This window comes from Sardina pilchardus, chromosome 13 (assembly GCF_963854185.1).
Source record: "Sardina pilchardus chromosome 13, fSarPil1.1, whole genome shotgun sequence".
Lineage (NCBI taxonomy): Eukaryota > Metazoa > Chordata > Actinopteri > Clupeiformes > Clupeidae > Sardina > Sardina pilchardus.
In genome coordinates this window covers 21,746,739-21,767,938 of record NC_085006.1, presented here as the reverse complement: position 1 = coordinate 21,767,938, position 21,200 = coordinate 21,746,739, and the positions used below count along the sequence as shown (strand labels likewise).

Here is a 21,200-nt window from a genome sequence, read left to right as displayed (position 1 = left end):
GGAGAAAAAAGTGAGACCACCACTGCCCTTGCTTCATATAATGTTAATGGCTATATACAACATGCCCCCAAACACCATTTTGTGGGTATTTTAGCATTATCGCACGAGTGGGAGTGGTGTTGTTGGCCAATATCGCCACGGCTGTAGTTACCTACGGCACTCAGCCTTCGGCTTTGTGCCTGCGGCGAACCACAGCCGTGGCGATATTGGCCAACAACACCACGACCACGAGTGCGATAATGCTTTTATACAACAGTTCCATTGCCAACAAAAAACAGCATTCTTGTTGCTGTGGTCATGCTGTTGTTGTTTTTAATATATTGACAAATAAGTGATATTAATTGTTGTTTGTTTATGTATGTAGTTATGGATTTTCTAGACTTAAAGGGATAATCCGGAGTGAAATGCACTTTAGATCAATTTTTCGGACTATTGGGAGTACATACGTTGAGTTGACACCAAAATCATGTCATTCGGATGTATTTTGAGAAAGTTCGAGTTCACCGTTTTTAGCCAAAACTCGTTAGCCTGTAAGTGACCGGGGCAGGTCCTTTCGCCACTACAAAACGCTATTTTTATACCTCTTCTACTGTTCCAAACAACACTACACTTACGTGGTAGTGAGTAGAGGGTCCCTAAAGCCAAACCGAAGTATCCCCACGTCTTTATGTGGTCGGATAGAGAGTCCAGAATGAATTTAATCGAGTCAGTACCTTCCGGAAATGTCGCTGCGGCAGCTGCGCAACGCTTCAACAACACTTTACTAACATTTCCGGAAAGGTACTGACTCGATTAAATTCATTCTGGACTCTCTATCCGACCACATAAAGACGTGGGGATACTTCGGTTTGGCTTTAGGGACCCTCTACTCACTACCACGTAAGTGTAGTGTTGTTTGGAACAGTAGAAGAGGTATAAAAATAGCGTTTTGTAGTGGCGAAAGGACCTGCCCCGGTCACTTACAGGCTAACGAGTTTTGGCTAAAAACGGTGAACTCGAACTTTCTCAAAATACATCCGAATTACATGATTTTGGTGTCAACTCAACGTATGTACTCCCAATAGTCCGAAAAATTGATCTAAAGTGCATTTCACTCCGGATTATCCCTTTAAGACATGTTGCTGACCTTCATACAATTATAAAACTGAACAAAATATTTATTATTTTTTATTATCATTGTGTAAAATAGAACCTAAACTTTTCAAAAACATTGAATTTGATACAAGAGTTTAAAAGGTGACAGAGAATGGAAACCATTTTTGTCTTGGTTTTGATGAGTTAGGAGAGGTTGTGCATAACCAAAGAGCTATCATGAACATCAGGCATGGTTGTGCCCTCCTTCATATGAAATCTTGAACTTAGAAATAGCCACTAAAAAATGGGTGAATTAGAACAAAGCCTACTTGTGATATCGCAAAGCCATTGAAGTTCATTGGGGTTAACAAAGAGGGCGCCATTTAGTCAAAAGCACCATTTCAATACCCAGGCTATAAGGCTTTAAGGGGACACTTCACTGATTAGCATTAACCCTCTAACCGCCCGGGTTTTTTTGGATTTTTGCATAAAAATTTCAAAAGGCCATGGCTTGAAAGTGGTAAAGTCCTACTGTAAATGTGAAAATCATGGTAGACACTGACGTATACACGCATCTTATACGTATATCGTATACCGTATCTTTAGAAAACCAGTCATGTTTTTGAATGGTTTTGCATCATTTCCTCAGTTTGCCTTGAGATGGGACTTTCTGCTTTCAATGATGTAAAAATCATCATTTTACATCATTGAAAGCAGGAAGTCCTATTCATGAGTTTCATTGAAATCCGTATTTCTCCCATCTCAAGGCAAACTGAGGGAATTATGCATGACCATTCCAAAACATGCCTGGTTTTCTAAAGATACAAAGCTTAATGCTGATCGGTGAAGTGTCCCTTTAATTGGGCTTGTAAAATTGCAATTAAGCTTTTTTTATATATAAATCAAAGTTGAATATATACTATTTTAACATCAGAGAACACAGTACATTACTCAATTCATCCATTCTATGTCCTCTTAAACGTAAAAGTGGCCCCAGTCGTGGCGCGACTGGCTGGGGCACCTGCACCGCACGCCGGCGACCCGGGTTCGATTCCCGCCCCGTGGTCCTTTCCGGATCCCACCCTACTCTCTCTCCCACTCGTTTCCTGTCACTCTACACTGTCCTGTCTGATTAAAGGCATAAAAAAGCCCAAAAAATATCTTTAAAAAAAAAAAAAACGTAAAAGTAACAGAGAACTGCCAGATGTTGGAGAGGTTGTAACTTGTGACCACACCACGCTTGCTATTACTTTCCCCACAGAGTCCAAATGTACATCTTGTGAAAGATCCTGACAAACAACACAACATGGCAAATGGTTAGAACACGAAGGATAGCTATCTTTAAGAAACTGAAACTTTTCCTGACAATCATCTCCTGCACAGCTATGTCATCTATTACTCTCTGTCCAAAACATCATGCTGCACTGTTGTTGGCCAGTTCTGATTGCGAATACAACCTAGTAAGTGGAGTAGGTTGCTGCATGACCTGTCTCATGTAGCCTACATATACAAGCCCACTGTAACATTGAATTCTTTTCATTGTTTAAATGTACTTCTACATTTTCTGTGAAAGATCCTGACAAACAACACAACATGGCAAATGGTTTGAACTCAAAGGAGAGCTACAGTATCTTTAAGAAACTGCAATAATGGCCTTTTTCCAAATCTTGGAGAGGCAGTGTTGAATTTCCTTGTTTTTTAAACCATATATAACCGGATGCATAAGTGGGGGGAAAAGTGCATAATTCATGGACACAAATGCATTAAGCTCTTTTGGTAAATAGTCACTAACACGGTTATATATGAGAGCAAAGAATGTGGCCACAGAAAAATTGATAAAAATAACTAAATGTGGAGTGCATGTTTCAAGAGCTTTTTTTCTCGCATTTGTTGAACCCTTAAATGTTAGCAGCACAATTTTCAAATATGACAGAAATATGAGACATGCAGGGAGCACAGCAAAACCAACAAGGAGAAGTATTCCATACACATTGCTTACACGACTGAGAATGCTGTCGGTGCACGATAAACTAAAGACAGACAGGTTATCACAGAAAATCTTATGAATCGTGTCATGGCATAGGGAAATCTGGGTTGTCAGACATATTTGGCCAAGTAAAAAAGCTGCAGGCACAAAGTTAGCAGCAAATGACAGTTGTTTCACTTTCTGTGGTGTCATGATGGTGTGGTATTGCAAAGGCTGAAATATAGAGACAAATCTGTCATAAGACATCACCATTAGTATTGCATAATTACATGCTCCATATGCTGCAATTAGGAAAACCTGAATGAGACAGCCTTCGTATGATCCTGTATTTACATCTGTTAAGAGCATGGCCATCACTTTTGGCCAAATAGCTGTACTTCCAATTAACCCATTTGCAATTAAACTAAATAAAAATATGTGCATTGGCTTATGGAGAGAATTGTCCAAGTAAATCAAAAGTAAGATAGAGATGTTGACTATCAGGGAGACAAGGTATATTAAGAAAACAACTGTGAAAAGTAAATATCTGACTGAGCCCATGTCCTGGTACGCTGCATAAATCAGTGTGAGATGGAAAGACTCATTCATGTTTGCAGTTCAAATCCAAAAGAGAAAAAAGACTATTAAAGGCTATAGTTTATAAAAATGACTATTAAAGGCTATAGTTTATATTTCTTTGCAAACTATTATTGATTCATTTAGGTATTATAGGTACGTGGTAATACATAGAAGTATATCCCCTTGATTTATATTATTGTTTTGGGAGGTTTTACAGAACTTAACCAACTTCACAGCTGTTTTCTTTTCGAAATCATCATAGCCTTGTGTAGCTGTAATCCATGAACACCATATTCCACCCCATGGAAAACACTACTGAGTCACTGTGCCACTAATGGTTTCATCTTGAATCCTCCTTGTTTGCACCTGCTCTTTTATATTCTTCTTCAAATCTGTATAGCAAAGGGGATGCCTCTCTATGCAATGACCCTTAGAGGATAATTATCATTGTTGTAGGTGAGGTAGGCAGGAAACAAAAATGCTTAACAAGGGCCCTGTAACATTGCAGCCAACAGGCCTACTGTTGCAAGCAGGTCAATTTGGTAAACATTTCTTTCCACATATTTCCAATTCTAACAAAGTTTACTCTTGCAAAAACACCTTCCACTGCTTTGGCTAGCAAGTCAAGAGACACATGCTCCACTACACAATGTTTTGACAGGACAGGAGCCCTGAAGTGGGACATAGTTTTTCCACTCCCTTGTTGCGTTTTAGAGTTGTAAACATGTTCCACCGAAGGGATTTAGATGTTTCATGCAGGTTTGAAGAGCTGATGAATTTCTCACATCCAGCTACAGTAACACATCTTGAGATGGATGAGGACCGATACCAAGCCTACACAGTGCATTAATAACATCATCATCTACTGTACCTCCATGAATAACAACAAAACCTTTCCTTTCCCACAGATATGCCTGTGATATCGCAGCCTGTGAGTGCATGGAACCCTGGTAATGGTGCTGCAACCTATGGGCCAAGAGCCATGTAAACAGGTTGGAGTTGTGTCTTTCGTCAACGATCTCAGTGCCCATGATAATGAGCCTGTCTTTGTTGAGGTCTGGTACCCTGCGTAGAGCAAGCACCAACACATGTGTCACATGTGTAGATATCTAGTTGTCACATGTGTAGATGATCTAGTCGTCTGCTGATGATCATTAGAGTGTCCACCTCTACTGGCGAGCTCCTCATGTTAACTTTTGAGGCCATAAGACCTTTGTGTGTGTGAACTGTGACTGGCAGTTTGCATAGTTCGACAGCTTCATGAGCAAGGGAGAGGACGAGGTTGGCTTTGGTTCACTTATCCCAGGAAAGCTTTGAAGTCTTTGATTGGTGTAGAGTCCTGTATTTTGCATCCCTTATCCTGTGCTTTTCCTGCTGTATGGATGTGTCTCGTTCTGTCTTTCATTGAGTTTGTGATGGTATAGGTGGTCAAATAACAAGTATGTAGAAAGTAGAGAGATCCGAGGCACTCAAAAAATGATGCATATAAAAAGTTTTTATTTTCGGCTACTTAAACATGCTTACGCATTTCAGCCAAGCGTCACAAAGCCAATTTGATTTGATTAAGCATTATCCCACTCGTGCGATAATGCTTTATCAAATTGTGAAAAAGTGCCCTCATTTGTCCCTTCGACAAACTTTTAAGTCTTTAAGTTATTTGAAGTTTTACAAAGATATCCCTTCCTTGCTGTGGGGCAAGGGGAAGAGTGGGTCCAGAGTTAAGCAAGGTCGCCTTGTTGGACCTATTGCCGAGTTTATAGGCTATTATAGGCCATTATAGGCCCAATCCCAATGTCAGCCCTAAAGACTAGAACTAAGGACTCACAGACTTAATTGATTTCAGGTGCTAAGTGAGTGAGTGTATGACGCCACATGGGCTCAGATAGGTATTTTGGGATTGGGACAGCACTTCACGAGATCACATGTATGGCGATGTTTACTAACAAAGACGTTGCTAACATTTGCACCATGCACGTGTGTGTCGTGCGTGCTGTTGTTTACCTTCAATTTTCCTGATTTTTCAAATCATCATTTGCTTTCAATCTCCGCGGTAAATGTCACAACACTTTGAACTGTGGGTAATTCCCTTAGGTTAAGTCTGCACCGATGCAGACTCACGGAAAGGGCTCGGTAAGTGTGTACTCAAACCCTCACGCTCGTTGTAATTCGACATTGGGACAGCCCTAAGCCCTTACGAATTTCGCGAGAACGCGCACCAAAGTCTGTGAGTCCGGACATTGGGATTGGGCCATAGTGTATTAAACCCAATGCCCCCCCGAGGGATGGCAACAGTGAATGTAGATAAAGAGTTGCAGAAGATGCAAGGAAAATGGAAGAGTGGGTGAAGTGTCACCTGGTGAAGGATGGCTCCATCTAACATGTGCGGAGGAGAGTGGAATCACAGTTTATTTCAGAGTTAAATAAATGCATGTTGTTTTTTAAATTGATGTCTTCAATATTCATTGTTTGCATGTGTTTTCGTAGAATTTTAACAATATTCTTGCTGTTATGGTTATGCTGTTGTTGTTTTTAAATATACTGACAAATAATATCAAAAAAATATTTTCTAGAATTTTCTAGACTTTTCTAGACTTATAACTTGTTGTTGACCCACATAAAATATCATAAAACCGAACAAAGTGTTTATTCATTTTTCATTCTGATTTGAGTAAAAGACAACCTAAGCTTTAAAAAAAATATCATTTGATATGAAAATTAAGAGTTTACTATAAAGTAACAGAGAACATAACATTTTTGAAATTGTCCCAACCTATAAAATAGTAAATTCTGTTCATGAATGCCAGATGTTGGAGAGGCTGTGACACCACCACACTTGCTATTACTTTCCCCACACAGTCCAAATGTACTTCTACTGTACATCTTGTGTGAAAGATCCTGACAAACAACACAACATTGCAAATGGTTTGACCTCGAAGGAGAGCTATCTTTGAGAAACTGCAAACACGGCCTTTTTCCCAATTTTGGAGAGGCAGTGTTGAATTTCCTTGTTTTTTAAGCCATATATAAGTGGATGCATAAGTGGGGGGAAAAGTGCATAATTCGTGGACACAAATGCATTAAGCTCTTTTGGTAAATAGTCACTAACACGGTTATATATAAGAGCAAAGAATGAAGCTACAGAGAAATTGATAAAAATAATCAAATGTGGAGTGCACGTTTCAAGGGCTTTTTTTCTCGCATTTGTTGTGCCCTTGAATGTTAACGCCACAATTTTCAAATATGACAGAAATATGAGACATGCAGGGAGCACAATAAAACCAACGAGGAGAAGCATTCCATACACATTGCTTACACGAATGAGAATGCTGTCTGTGCATTATAAACTCAAGACAGACAGGTTATCACAGAAAATCTTATGAATGGTGTCATGGCACAGGGAAATCTGGGTTGTCAGACATATTTGAACAAGTATAAAAGCTGCAGGCACAAAGTTAGCAGCAAATAACAGTTGTTTCACTTTCTGTGGTGTCATGATGGTGTGGTATTGCAAAGGCTGAAATATAGAGACAAATCTGTCATAAGCCATCACCGTTAGTATTGCATAATTACATGCTCCATATGCTGAAATTAGGAAAACCTGAATGAGACAGCCTTCGTATGATCCTGTATTTACATCTGTTAAGAGCATGGCCATCACTTTTGGCCAAATAGCTGTACTTCCAATCAACCCATTTGCAATTAAACTAAATAAAAATATGTGCATTGGCTTATGGAGGGAAATGTCCAAGTAAATCAAAAGTAAAACAGCAATGTTGACTATCAGGGAAACAAAGTATATCATAAAAACAGCTGTGAAAAGTACATATTTGACTGAACCCATGTCCTGGTAAGCTGCATAGATCAGTGTGTGATGGAAAGACTCATTCATGTTTGCAGTTCATACAGTATCTGAAAAAAAAAAAAAAATTGTGATATGTTCTGAGTATTGGATTACGTAATCACTTAAGAAGAGAGTACAGACTATTAAAGACTATAGTTTTACATTACTCATCCATATAGTTACATGGTAACGCATACTGTACACTTAGATGTATATCCCATTGACCTACATTATTGATTTGGGAGGTTTAACTGAATTTCACCAACATCACATCTGTTATCTTTTCAAAGTCACTATAGCCTTGTGAAACAAATCTATGAACCCCATGAATTCCACCCTATGGGAAACACTACTGAATCACTGTGCCACTGATGGTTTCACTTTGAATCCTTCTTGTTTGCACCTGCTCTTTTATATTCTTCAAATCTGTATAGCAAAGGGGATGCCTCTCTATGCAATGATCCTTAGAGGATAATCGTCATCGTTGTAGGTGAGGTAGACAGAAAGCAAAAATGTTCAACAAGGGCTCTGCAACATTGCAGTCAACAGGCCTGTTGTATACCTGTCTTAGGACAACAATACAGGGACTCAGATGGATACATAATAGCTATACCAATATATCCAACAACAATCAACTCAATAATGTGGTAAAAACAATTCCTGGTTCCAGTTTTAACAAAGTCGGATGGTCTCACTGGCACTATGTTGCAAAGTAGCATCATCACTTGGTATTAGAACGGCACAGGCCATGAGTGCAGTGCCCTACAGAGTGGTATGGGCTCGGTGCACTAAAATCACTTAGTACTGCCGTTTGACTTCCGGTGGAGCGTTAACTATATTGAAACGGCATCTTCTGTTTTATTCTGTTCCTTAAACATTCACCAAGACACAGAATATCTTGTTTTCCCCAAAAAATAAATGTAATCCTTCTTTATCGTAATGTGTTGATTCGCTAGGTGCAACACTCAACTGGGTCCGTGTAGACACGAATTACCATAGCAATAGCTGCAGGTTCGAACAGACCGGAAATCTAACGGCAGTACTAAAAACGTTTGTGCACAGAGCCTATTAGGCAGTGGTTCTGCCTAATGCAACGCACCAGCATGCCATACATCACATCTCTCCCTACCCTGCAGGATGTAAATTATTTACAAAAAGAGTATGAACCAGGGCCCAACATATTTGAAAGGACATTTCACACCCTGACCATGGACCATGGAAACCACTGAGGCCAGGCAGGCCAGGCGTCCCTGTTCTCACATGGCTAAAACAGAGAGACTGAGGAGCTTTTTTCCTCAAGCCATCTGCATTCTGGATAAATGTACAGTACTAAATGGACATGTACCTAAATGTACTCCTAACTAGATGTACCACAAAACGGTCCTTTACATTCAAGCAAAGATAAATAATGAATGTGTGCATGTGTGAGCTTGCTTTCAGGTGTGTGTGAGTTTTCATATGTGAGTGTGTGTGTGTGTGTGTGTGTGTGTGTGTGTGTGTGTCTGCCTGCTTGCCTGCATTTGTGTGTGTTTTATGTGTCCATGTGTGTGTATGTTCACTGGTGAGTGAGTGTGTGTGTGTGTGCGTGTTTGAGTGTGTGTGGGAGTGTGCGTGTGGGTGTTCATGTGTGTGTGCGTGCATATGACTGCCTGAAGTGGTGACACTTAAGGCCACAAGCGGCCACTTCTCATCTCAGATCATTCTCCGCTGGTTTTTGTTCAGAGTGCTAAGTTAGAGTTAAAAGTTAAGTTAAAGGTCCGTGTTTTTTTCCATGACAAGAAACATCCACTGCAGCCGGGGTGGTGCTGCCGCCAGAGGCCTCTTCAATATTGCTTCGAGGGGTTTGTGGTCTGATTCCACAAGCACTCTCCTACCGTATATGTATTCATGGAAGCACTTGCATCCGAAGACCACAGCGTAGAGCTCCTTCTCTATCTGGGCATAGTTCACTGTTCAATGATTTAGATGCATAGGCGATTGGCTTTTCTTCCTGAAGCATGACAGCACCTAGACCACTTTTCGATGCATCGACTTGGAGACGTAGCTCTTTCTGTGGGTCGAAGTACGACAGGACAGGGCCTGGGTGCTGCGTGATGAGATTCTTCATGTCTTGGAATGCTTTGTCGTGGTTTGCGTCCCACACAAACTCGCTGTCTTGTTTCAGAAGCTGCCTGAGAGGTGAGGTGACTCAAGCGAATCTTGAGAGGTAATTTATCATGCCGAGGACTGTCTCCAGCTCTGCTTTATTCTGTGGGGGTTGCATCGCACTGATCGCCTTCACCATGTGAGGGTCTGGTTTGATGCCGTCTCGTGAGAGTGTGTCCGAAATAGCTTACCTCGGTCACACCTATGTGGCACTTGTCAGGATTGAGCCTCACCCCTCTCTCCCTTGTGCGGTCCAGCATCGCTCTGAGGCGTTGGTCGTATTCGTCTTTGGTCCTGCTGAAGACCAGTATGTCATCAACTATGACCGTCACGCCTTCCAGTCCTTCATAGGTTTCATCCACGCGCCTCTGGAACTTGTCTTGGGCGGAGACAATTCCAAATGGGATTCTGAGAAAACGATATCTGGCAAATACTGTGTTGAATGTTGTTAACATTGATGACTCCGTGCTAAGTTTAATGGCCAAATGGCCTGACCTTGTGTCTAAAGTATTGTGCTCCTGCGAGCTTTGTGGTGCCATCCCCCAGGGTAGGGAGAGGACAGTAAGGTCGCTGTATTGCCTTATTGAGAGGTCTGGGGTCTAGGCATATTCTGAGCTTTCCAGGACAACTGCAAGAATTGAATGCCGGCTCAGACTCAATATTTTAAGGTCATGTGACATGGAGTCATGATGGTAAGTTCCACCCCGTCGGGAACAAGTCGGACAGTATTTCTAACCAGTATGCATTGCGTGCATCCCAGTATGCATCAAGTCAGATCTGCATCAAGTCGTGATTTTGACCTCAAATTGCAGGCCAGAATTGGGCTTGACCGGGGCCAGAAGTAGCCTGCGGGCCAGGAGTTTGATACCCCTGTGTATGTGGAATTGTATTTGTTTGTTTACTTAGCAGTACACAAAGTTAACCAGTGAACATGGCTTCATATAGCACAGTCAGTCTTCATGACTGTTGTTACTTGCTAGGGTTGACTGTAGATGTAGTGAGCATTACATGTCGCAATTCTGATTCTTGAAAAACATGACAAACAAACACCCATCCTAATCAACAAGTGTGGGCACAGTAGAGGGAGCAGTAAAAATGACAAAAAAAGTCCGCACACTAAAGCTCCAATATTCTTATTTTTATTATTCACCACATGTGACGTTTCGGGACACACTGCCCTTCCTCAGACAGTAGAGGGAGCAACCATCACATTGGTAACGTCTCCGATGTCTGTCAACTGTGAACATTAGGCAACATTTATCCTGCATTCCATTTGTACATCCTGACGGCTTGTGACAAATTGTAACTTGTGATATGATGTAACTTCCTTGTCGTAAGCACTCGCCATGAACTAGAGGTCCTTTGACTTGTACGAGATCGCTTCTCATTCGACGAGTTTAGGGGCATGTTTCTGGAAAAAAAAAGAACATAAAATAAATGATTGTTTCATTGGCTGTGATTATGTTGCTAAAATGTGGCGCTGCAAAATTATTGTTTTCATTGGTTATGTTGTTGGAGTATGATGACAGAGAAAGTGTGACATCAACTGTTCTGTTACCCAACCTGTTTACTGTTTTTCTCCTCCAGCTAGCCTACGTGAAGAGGTTCCACTGATCCTTCTGACCGAAAAATTATCTGCATTTTATCTACATTATTGGGGAATTCAACAGCATGAATAAATTAAAACGAGCTTTGTCTGCCGACTGCCAGGATGCTGGTGCGCCCAAGTGGTCAGTGGCCTATCATGCTGTACAATACATGCACAATATAAAAACTTTAATTCAGTCAAATTCTTTCATTAGACTATATCTGACCTACAAGGATTACGGCTGAGGAACTTCTAGTACTGAACAAACGTTTCAAATGGACTATGCATTAAATTAATTGACAACCTTCAGCCTCATCGTGCAGGGGTGTCTAACCAGCACTGGTTTCTAAATTTAAACTTCAAGAGGATGAATTATATAAACCTACAAATCCAACACATCAGATGATACTAAATTATGTAATTTACAATATGACAATCACATTTACTCATGAGCGAATACTATGCATTTTCTTGAAGAAAAATGCATCAGAAAAAAATACAATTGCTGCCTTTATGTGAATTTCTGAGAGCAGACAATTGTAAAAATGTATCAACGGTTGCAAAAAGCAATTTTGAAAAATGTTGAAAATGGACATACCGGATTCATTTATTTTTTCTTCATGAAAACACAACAGTGGTCATTACCACATCACTTCTACTGTACACTATATTCACAAAACTCAACCAAAACATAGGCCTATGCTATACATTTAAAGAAAATGATTGATTGTTGAAGTTCGTACTGTGGCCATTTAGCTTTATCTGCATTAAAAGGCATATTGAGGCAAAAGTTTTACCAGGAAGGCACCCATCATGTCACTGCAACCAGATAATCCCTGTGTTGCTGTCCAGCTGTAGACTCATCTTTGCCCCTACCTTCTCCCATTGGCAGGATCTGAGATCTTCCTGCCATTATCCAATTGTGTAAGAAGACCTATACAGTACACCAAAGACTGCTTACTTTACTCCAGGGACTGACATTTTTTATCTGTCATCTTTATTGTTGTACATTTATCCATGATTAGATGGTTGACTTCATCTCTGTCTAGGCCTACTGAGTAGAACTATATTTTTGCTTTATATGTATGCTTGAGTGAGTTCAGTGTTCAACACCATTAATGACACTCTACAACTCCAAATTCAGGACATGGTCCATGAATCATCATTAAAGTACTTTTGGATTTATATTTGAGCTCATAAATGATTGGATTCAGTAGTGGAAGGAAAATCACCAATTATACAGACAATGTATTTCGCAAATTAACTGGATCTGTGTTCATCAGTTGGGGTCACACAGTTCATAAAGCCATTCAGGAGTACTTCACCATCTAATTTCAGAGCAGCTGTCATGGTTCAACAACAAGCAATCATCAATTGTTTCTAAGATAACACATGTCTACAACGTTGTCTACATAGTACTTTTCGAATCTGTGGAAGTTGTAGGCCATAAATGATTGGGTTCAGTAGTGGAGGAAGAATCAAAAATTGCAAAGACAATGCATTACGTACGCCAACAGGAAGATTTTCAGAACCATCCCAGCTGTAAAACACATCAAACAGTGCTGTAATGGCAAAGAGTGCTAAAACCAAAATATGAGGCACACATGTTTTAGTAAATTTAGTTTTACCTTCCTTGGATGATATACAAACCTGAACAATATGAGCATAAGATACTACAATGAAAACAAAATGCACAAGTTGAATTGTGATCAATATCAAACTAAATACCTTATTGGCTATGGCTTGATGGCATCCCAGTTTTATAATTGAAGGATTGTCACAGAAAAGTTTATAGATGTGATATCCACAAATGGGTATTCTAGCAGTAAGTAGAATAGATATTATTGCTGCCAAAAGAGGGTAAGCCCAAGCAAGTCCAAGCAGCTTTAGTACAGCATGTGGAGTCAAAATGCTGTGGTATTGCAGTGGTCTGCAAATTGCCACAAACCGGTCATAAGACATCACTGTTAAAACTGTGATTTCACACAGTGCAGAGCTGTAAATCACGAATGTTTGAATCAAGCACCAACTGTAGCTTATCATGTGAATATCAGATTGCAAATCCAGCAAAAATTTGGGATAAAAACCAACAGTCCCGTAAAGTCCATTTGCACAGAGATTACAGATGAAAATGTACATGGGTTCATGGAGGGTTTTATCCGCTGTCACGATAAAGATCAAAGTTAAATTGGCAATAATAATGAGGATGTAAAGGACAAACACCAAAAAGAAGTACAGCTGCTTGTAAACTCCTGAGTCCTGCAGCCCAGAAAGAATAAAGAACTTTAAAGTAGACTTGTTTCCCATCATTTCAGGCATAATTAACAGGTAATACTAGTTGTAACATCATGAGATAGCATTTAAACACATCCACCTATACCAAGTAACATTTCATATTGTAGTATTTTTGATCATAGTTATATTCACATCTTGTGTGTAGTTGTATCTGTACATCTGGTACCTTTTCTTTTATTGTGAGCACACAGAGTATAGAGGGCTTATTTATACTGTAAACTCCACCTCAGAGACCTAACATATTTGAGTTTCCACTGATGAACACAACAAAATACCACTGAGCAGTACATGATATGACCCCCCACACGGTGTTGCCACCTGCTACTGTACTGTACGTGTTACGTGAGGAAAATAAATCCTTAGAAATGCACCACGTTTTATTTTGTACATATTTTGAAATACATATTTTGTTGTATTGTTTTTACTTAGCAAGAGTGAAAAGCAAGAGCAAGAACAAATAGGGCAGAACGTGACTGGTTGAACTAACTTTTGAACATGTTCAACCGAACTTTGACTGTGTCTTTTGAACTAGTCCTACTGTCAGCTGGTGTGGCGTTTCTGATTTCTTCATAGAGCTGTAGCAGCGGGCCCTCACTGTTATCTCGCCAGCCCAATTTTTGCCTGATACTTCCACCATAAATAAAAACACGTTAACAGATAGCCATTTTTGTTACATGGTTAAACTGAAACAGGACGGTTTGGTTTGTGGCAAACATAAACAGAAGTAACATCACTAACGTTACACTGCTATCTCAAGGTAAACTAGGATGCCTCAGCAACTACTGTAACCTTCAAAGTCGCAGAGGTAGGAAGACACAAATTTTAAACCTTTTTCAAGTTCACTCTGTGGCGTTGTAATTGTTGCTCTCACAATACGACACACATCATTGACAGTACACTTCAGTAACTCCAAAAGGCATCTTGTTAACTTCAAACACCCATCCATAACATCGGCTCCCAAATCAACCGGAAATGCCATAATATCTTGACCCCAAATGCAGAAATAGTGCGTGTACAGAGCGTATTTTCTCCAGACTGGAATGCACAAAATTACTAATACTTTGAAATGGTTAGAAGGGTTTGAAGGGTTCATTTGGGGACCTAGGTGATCTAATGTATGTTGGTCTGCCTGACCCCCTCTTTGTATGGAACAATTTTATGTCACTCTGGCTTTTTTGGAAAAGATGGCCAAAGTTATTTCATTTTTTAAATACAAAGAGATCAATGGTGGTTCTTCAACATATTGACTATAGCCTATACTGTTTTTGTGCCACTTACATTAATTCATGATTGGTTTCATTTATACAAATGATGCAAACTGTGCTAGATTATTGTTAAAAGACTCTCATTCTCCTGCCATTCTGTGATCAGCAGTCAGCAAGCAGATCATGATTTTGGTGATCGGTAATCGGTGAACAGCCCCAAATATGCTGATCGGAGCATCTCTAATATAAAACATATCATTCTGATTGCAAGCTTGTCTACATGGTACTTTTTGGATTTGTGTAAGTTTTAGCTCCTAAATGAATGGATTCAGTAGTGGAGGAAGAATCACCAATTGTACAGACAATGCATTATGCAAACCAACTGGACCTGTTTTCATTAGTTGGAGTCACAGTGTTTTAACACAGTTCATAAAGGTATTCATGAGTACTTCAGCATCTAATTTCAGGGCAAATTGTCATGGTTCATCAAACAAGCAATCATCCATTGTTTCCAAGACAACACATGTGTCTCCAAAGTTGTCTACATAGTACTTTTCGAATCTGTGGAAGTTGTAGGCCATAAATTATTGGGTTCAGTAGTGGAGGAATAATCACAAACTGCAAAGACAATGCATTACGTACGGCAACAGGAAGATTTTTAGAGCCATCCCAGCTGTAAAACACATCAAAGAGTGCTGTCATGGAAAAGATTACTAAAACCAAAATGTGAGGCACACAAGTTTTGGTAAATTTTGTTTTACCCTCCTTGGATGACATACAAACCTGAACAATAAGAGCATAAGAAACTAAAATGAAAATAAAATGTATGAGTTGAATTGTAACCAATATCATACCAAATACCTTATTGGCTATGGCTTCATGGCATCCCAGCTTTATAACTGAAGGATTGTCACAGAATAGTTTATAGATATGATATCCACAAATGGGTATTCTAGCAGTAAGTAGAGCAGATATTGTTGTTGCCAAAAGAGGATAAGTCCAGGCTAAAGCAAGCAACTTTAACACAGCACGTGGAGTCAAAATGTTGTGGTATTGCAGTGGTCTGCATATAGCCACAAACCGGTCATAAGACATCACTGTTAAAACTGTGATTTCACACATTACGGAGGTATAAATAACATACGTTTGAATTACGCACCAACTGTAGCTTATCGTGTGAACATCAGATTGCAGGTCAAGCAAAAATTTTGGATAGAAACCAACAGTCCCATAAAGTCCATTTGCACACAAATTACAGATGAAAATGTACATGGGCTCATGGAGGCTTTTATCCACAGTCACGATAAAGATTAAAGTTAAGTTGGCTACAATTATAAGGATGTAAAGGACAAATGCCAACCAGAAGTACAGAGGTTTGTAAACTTCAGAGTCCTGCAGCCCAGAAAGAATAAAGAACATTAAAGTAGAGTTGTTTTCCATCATTTCAGACAAATGTAACCTAGACACACTAGTACTACCACTAGGGGCTAGATTCTAAGAGATGATATGTAAGCCCATTCCCCACTATTAGGTATTCAATTAAATGAATGAAGGGAGGAGACGGTGTACAAAAATAATGCACTTCAGTTTTATTTATAGTAGAAATGTATAAATATGAATAAATACTTTGATAGAGAGAGTTGTTCTTTTCATAATAGTAGTCTGTCTGTAAACATTTCCACAAAGGCTACACAGTGCAATATCAATGTGCATACATTGCAAGTAGACTCACTATGCCTGCTACCAAATAAAGAAAAACTAAATACATAAACACCCCAAAAGAGGGCAAAATCACACCAGTAAGGGCAAGGGAAAAAGAGGCGCCAGCCGAGAGCAGAATAGCTCAGAGGGATAAGACCGCTACAATAGCATGCCACAGGAGTTGGCTATAGCCTATACTATACTCTAAGAGTGCTACAATTGGAATAGCCACACACAAATAGCTATGTACTATACTCTAAGAGCGCTACAATTAGAATAGCCACACACAAATAGCTATATACTATACTCTAAGAGTGCTACAATTGGAATAGCCACACACCAATAGCTATATACTATACTCTAAGAGTGCTACAATTAAGTCACGCATAGGCAATCCTCCACTACAAAGTGCAACACAAGATCACTGCACACGCATGCAATACAAGCCTCCTGAAGCGGCGACTGAGCTGTAGCCTATGCTACCATCTGTGTTCTCCCAGCCCCGGCTGACAAAGGAAAGAAAGGAAGGAAAGCCTCGCCATACACATCAAAAAAAGGAAATACATAACACGCAAAACTTGGAGGTGGTTCTACAACTGGCATATAGCTACCTACAACATAGCTTTGACCCACTGACTTCAAGTTTAGATATTTTACAAAAAGGGAAAAACAGTGGCTACAACTGGCTCCTGGAAATGACAAAAGACCACATTAATCACATGCCCACCCAATCGACAGAGCTAACATGGTATCTGGTTAACATAATCAGTCAATACCTGATAACGTCTGCACTGATTTTACTGCAGGTGGACTGGACACAACATTTGCGAATAGACATCTATGAAGACAATAAACGCATATTCAATACACAGCAGTACACACATTTGTTATTTTGCAATTCATAATTCACACTTCAATACCGTAACATTTACCTTGATAAAATCTTCATACATTCATACAGCTAGTCATCCATTCCATTTGAACACGAACACGGAAACCGGCATGTATTTGTCAATAATGGCGACCAGGCAACCGATGACAAACGCTGTAATGTTAAGCACATCAGGGTTCGTAAGCTTAGGCTACAACCAGTATGAATGCTCTATGCCTAAACAGTTCGGTCAAAAATGCTTCCCTTACCGCTTAGATCACCACCGGCAGAATAATTGCGATAACAGTGCTCTCACCACGTTAGTCGCGCCATCTGATTTCAAAAGAACGAGTGACTGTGAGGCATACCATTTTACCTGCGCTACATCCGGTCACCTGAGAAGAATGTCAGGTGACTCGCTAGATCTAGTCATGTGTAGTGTAACGTGCATCACCGGCTCATCCCCCTCCCATCCGTCACACAAATTTAACAGGTAATATTATGTTGTAACATCATGAAGTAGCATTTAAACACATCGACCTACAATGATTTACTAAGAAACATCTCATTTTGTATCATTTTTGGTCATAGTCACATTCACACATTGATGTTTGTAACTGTTTCTGATATGTCCAGTACGTTACCTTTTATTTTAATGTGAACAAGTATAGATGGCTTATTTATACCATAAACTCCACCTCAGGGATCTGCCATATTTGGGTTTCCTGATGAACACAGCGAAATACCACTGGAAGTACATGTACCATACAGAGTACATGATAGGACCGCCACATGGTGTTGCCACCTGCTACGTGTTACATGAAGAAAATAAAGCACTTAATCTCCTACTCCTACAATTCCTTCTAAACAGCAAATCATGCTTCCCAAGTCCTCTCCATGTTTTATTTGTCCAATTCCAAAGACACACAATGCACTGCTAGTCCCTGGCTGGGGCCAGTGTTGTGCATGAACGAGTTCAAAAGAACACGTTAATTGAACAAGTTAATTTTTCTGTGAACGCTGAACTGAACGCAACACATTTGTAAATAATGAATTTGAACGTGAATTCGCTCAGATTATGCGAAATGAACGACGAACGTCACTGTTGATGTCCAATTAAGAGTTACGGAATTTATTTTTTCCTGAGAAGTCCAGTGACACTATCTGCTGGCAATTTAGAAACAGTAGGCTATGTCGTTGTCACACTCACTGCCCACGGGCGCCACTCCTAAACTTCAGCTTTGCACTACTACATTACCCATGATCACGTTACATGATGCATTGTACACAGAACCGCTGCTATGTGAATGCAATCACGGAAAGATTCTGCACTTGTCAGTGATGATAAAGGGATGCATAACGTGTTCAAAGAGCCCTACAGTATGTCACTGAACAGTTACATCGCTGCAGGTAATGCAGCAGGCAGCCTCCTCCATACTCCCGGTGTAAAAACTACACTCTTCTGCTGTCAGTCATGCACAGCTGACGCATTTATTATTAATTATTAATAAATGCGCGGCCGCATTTGTTAGGCGTCGGTAGGCTATCTGCCATAGACCTAAAAGAAATGTATCTGCCCAGCGAAATAAAGCCCAATTTACGGACATTCTCAATTAGATGAGAACAACAGGTGGCTGTAGCCTATATTCCGTCAGAAACAGATTTTCATTCAAATGAACTGAATTTGAACTAGTTCAAAATTAAAAATGGTGAACTATGAACGTGAACAGTTCACTTTGCACGTGTGTGAACTGAGCTTTGAACTAGTTACTGAAGAGTGTGAACGTGCACAACACTGGCTGGGGCACTCATAATGGCAAAAGCTGTATTGAATGCTGGACACTTCGCCCCTAACATGCGCCATCTTGGCTACAGAGCGGAAATGAAGGGAGCATCTTCAAACTGATGGTAATCACGGTTGAGAAAGCTGTGGAAAACAATTGCTAATACTATAAATGTTCTGCTTCTTGTCTTCAGCATCTGAATAAGTGGATTATTACGTTCAGAGAGCTTCTAGCTGTCCACCCTGCAGCAGCACATTCCGCTACCAGCCATTGTTTGACCTACGAAGCCTTAGTTCGATACCCTTAGTTCGATACCCGACCTAAATATCCCTATATTTTGTACAACGAGCCGACCTGTATGCGTCTCCCATTTACGCCGCGGGTGGTGTCCGTCTGCCCGTAACAAGGAGATTTCCTCTCAAATAGCAGAGCAAGGATATAAGCGGACGTGGCTTCAGTGCCAAGAAACATTTAGCCCATGTGGGCCATTTCAAGTGTCTGGCAAATGTAAACACACATGATCGGATTTGGGTCACTGGCGAAAGTAGATGTTGACATCCAATCAAAAAAATCGGATATGAGCGCAAAATCGGAATTGAGCATATCCGATCTGCAGTCTAAACGCAGCCAAAGATTGTTAAAGGGGAGCAAGATACTTCGTCATAGTTCATGTCCATGGGCGCAAAATGGGGATTGCTTCCTCTGCATAAAGAGGCGTGTCATCGGGTGCCTCTCATATAGGGATTTATCGGTCCTTCCTTCCTTCCTCGATCCTTCCCCCGGTCATAGCCCCTCCTACTAATGAATTTTGTGAAGGAAACGACGAAGGAACGAGCGGAGGATGGAGGAACGAAGCCCGATGAACTGCGCAAATGAGACGTCCTCGACTGCGTACACACGTACATTTTGAAAACGTGCAACGTCAGTGTAAGGGCGGATCCAAAAGACGCGCTATAGACCGACATCTGTATGCAACTCGTCAGCTCATCTGCTGATGAAAAAGGACATTCACAACATTGTCTTTTTAACTCAATACATGACTGCATAATTAAAAATCACTAGGTAGCAACATTACGGCTATGTCTTTTGACAATGCTATATTAAAATTGGACTAAACAATACTCAATGCTAAACACTGCATTATACGGTCTCTGCTCTGTTTCTATGAAGGTTGTAAGAATCCACAATGTCGTTAAATAATTAAATAGCCTTCCAACAGTTTGAAGCGGAGCTTGCCATCGATTAGTTTCCATTTCTGTCGCGAAAATGCGCACAGGCATGCATGCATTCAATGAACAGCTAATTTGATGTTTAATCACATCAAATTAGCAAGACTTTCCTCCTGATGGCAGAAACGTTTGTTTCCTTTGCTACAGCAACCTGTCAGATCTGTTACTAATGTGACCCAGTCTGAACAGAGCCGTATCCGATATATATGTGAGAAGGAATCAGATTTGAATCAGATTCGTCTGCAGTCTGAACGCAGCCTAAATAACAGGGGCACACCTGATATAGAGTCAATTTTCTTCAGACCGGATGGAATGCTCAAAAATACTAAATGGATTTGGTTGGTGACCAGCATGAGAAGAAGGTGCCAAGCTGTTGTGGCTGCATATGGATCCTCTACACGCTACTGAGGACCCTTAGCCTGACGAGCCAGACCCACATCAAGATGTAGGGTCTGGACACTCACCGTAGACAGGGCTCAATCGGAGGGGTGGGATAAACAGTTGTCTTTCAAATTCCCTCCCCGCAATAGGATAACGCTAAACGAATCATCTTCTTGTTTTCAAGTAGCACGATGCGTAACATTCCCTCTCCACACAATATGATAACGCTAAACAAATCATCTTCTTGTTTTCAAATAACAGGATGCGTTACCATCGCAACTTCTGGTCGCATGTCAGTCACCATTATGTTAAGCCCACCTAACGACTCTATACACTGTGATTGGCCCGCTTGATTTTCCAGTTCTCAGCTCCTAAGCTCAATGGATCGTGCCTAGACTGCCCCGCCAGCCAAATTACATTTGCTGCCACTAGGGGTGTCTAGATTTCTAGGCTAGAGGACCCTGACACTGAGTATAAAATTAACGAATGTATGCCTAACATGTTTTGTTTTCCTCATTTCTGTGGGAGAGTGCAATCGTCA

At 40.5% G+C, this 21,200-nt stretch overlaps 3 protein-coding genes and 1 long non-coding RNA gene across 4 annotated transcripts; all 4 read right to left on the bottom strand.

Annotated features, from left to right (window-relative positions):
* Window positions 1-6,560: 6,560 nt before the first annotated feature.
* Window positions 6,561-7,508, bottom strand: LOC134099181 (olfactory receptor 5AN1-like). Its single transcript, XM_062551973.1, is given in 1 exon segment — window positions 6,561-7,508. A coding segment is annotated over 1 exon segment (948 nt).
* A 1,837-nt stretch (window positions 7,509-9,345) lies between these two features.
* LOC134099180 (olfactory receptor 2G3-like) lies at window positions 9,346-13,512 on the bottom strand. Its single transcript, XM_062551972.1, has 4 exons — window positions 13,087-13,512; window positions 12,606-12,843; window positions 9,797-9,984; window positions 9,346-9,627 (listed from the first exon to the last, which is right to left on the bottom strand). The coding sequence occupies exons 1-4, from the start codon at window positions 13,510-13,512 to the stop codon at window positions 9,346-9,348; spliced, it is 1,134 nt and encodes a 377-aa protein (XP_062407956.1).
* A 1,620-nt stretch (window positions 13,513-15,132) lies between these two features.
* LOC134099179 (olfactory receptor 1D2-like) lies at window positions 15,133-16,133 on the bottom strand. Its single transcript, XM_062551971.1, has 3 exons — window positions 15,678-16,133; window positions 15,246-15,476; window positions 15,133-15,150 (listed from the first exon to the last, which is right to left on the bottom strand). The coding sequence occupies exons 1-3, from the start codon at window positions 16,131-16,133 to the stop codon at window positions 15,133-15,135; spliced, it is 705 nt and encodes a 234-aa protein (XP_062407955.1).
* A 211-nt stretch (window positions 16,134-16,344) lies between these two features.
* LOC134100102 (uncharacterized) lies at window positions 16,345-17,708 on the bottom strand. The gene is made up of 3 exons (XR_009941200.1): window positions 17,327-17,708; window positions 17,171-17,232; window positions 16,345-17,083 (listed from the first exon to the last, which is right to left on the bottom strand). It is a non-coding gene; the product is annotated as an uncharacterized LOC134100102 (long non-coding RNA).
* Between the last annotated feature and the right edge of the window lie 3,492 nt (window positions 17,709-21,200).

Excerpts from the sequence above, each read along its gene's own strand:
- LOC134099179 (XM_062551971.1), bottom strand. The coding sequence starts at position 16,133 with ATGGAAAACAACTCTACTTTAATGTTCTTTATTCTTTCTGGGCTGCAG. Across the intron at positions 15,477-15,677 it reads CCTGGACTTATCCTCTTTTG|GTTTGTATGTCATCCAAGGA; the intron begins GCAACAACAATA and ends CTTATTGTTCAG.
- LOC134099180 (XM_062551972.1), bottom strand. The coding sequence starts at position 13,512 with ATGCCTGAAATGATGGGAAACAAGTCTACTTTAAAGTTCTTTATTCTT. Across the intron at positions 9,985-12,605 it reads ACAGATTCGAAAAGTACTAT|ACAAGTTCCAGAGGCGCGTG; the intron begins GTAGACAACGTT and ends TCTCCGCCCAAG. Across the intron at positions 9,628-9,796 it reads GCCACATAGGTGTGACCGAG|CTTCTGAAACAAGACAGCGA; the intron begins GTAAGCTATTTC and ends CCTCTCAGGCAG.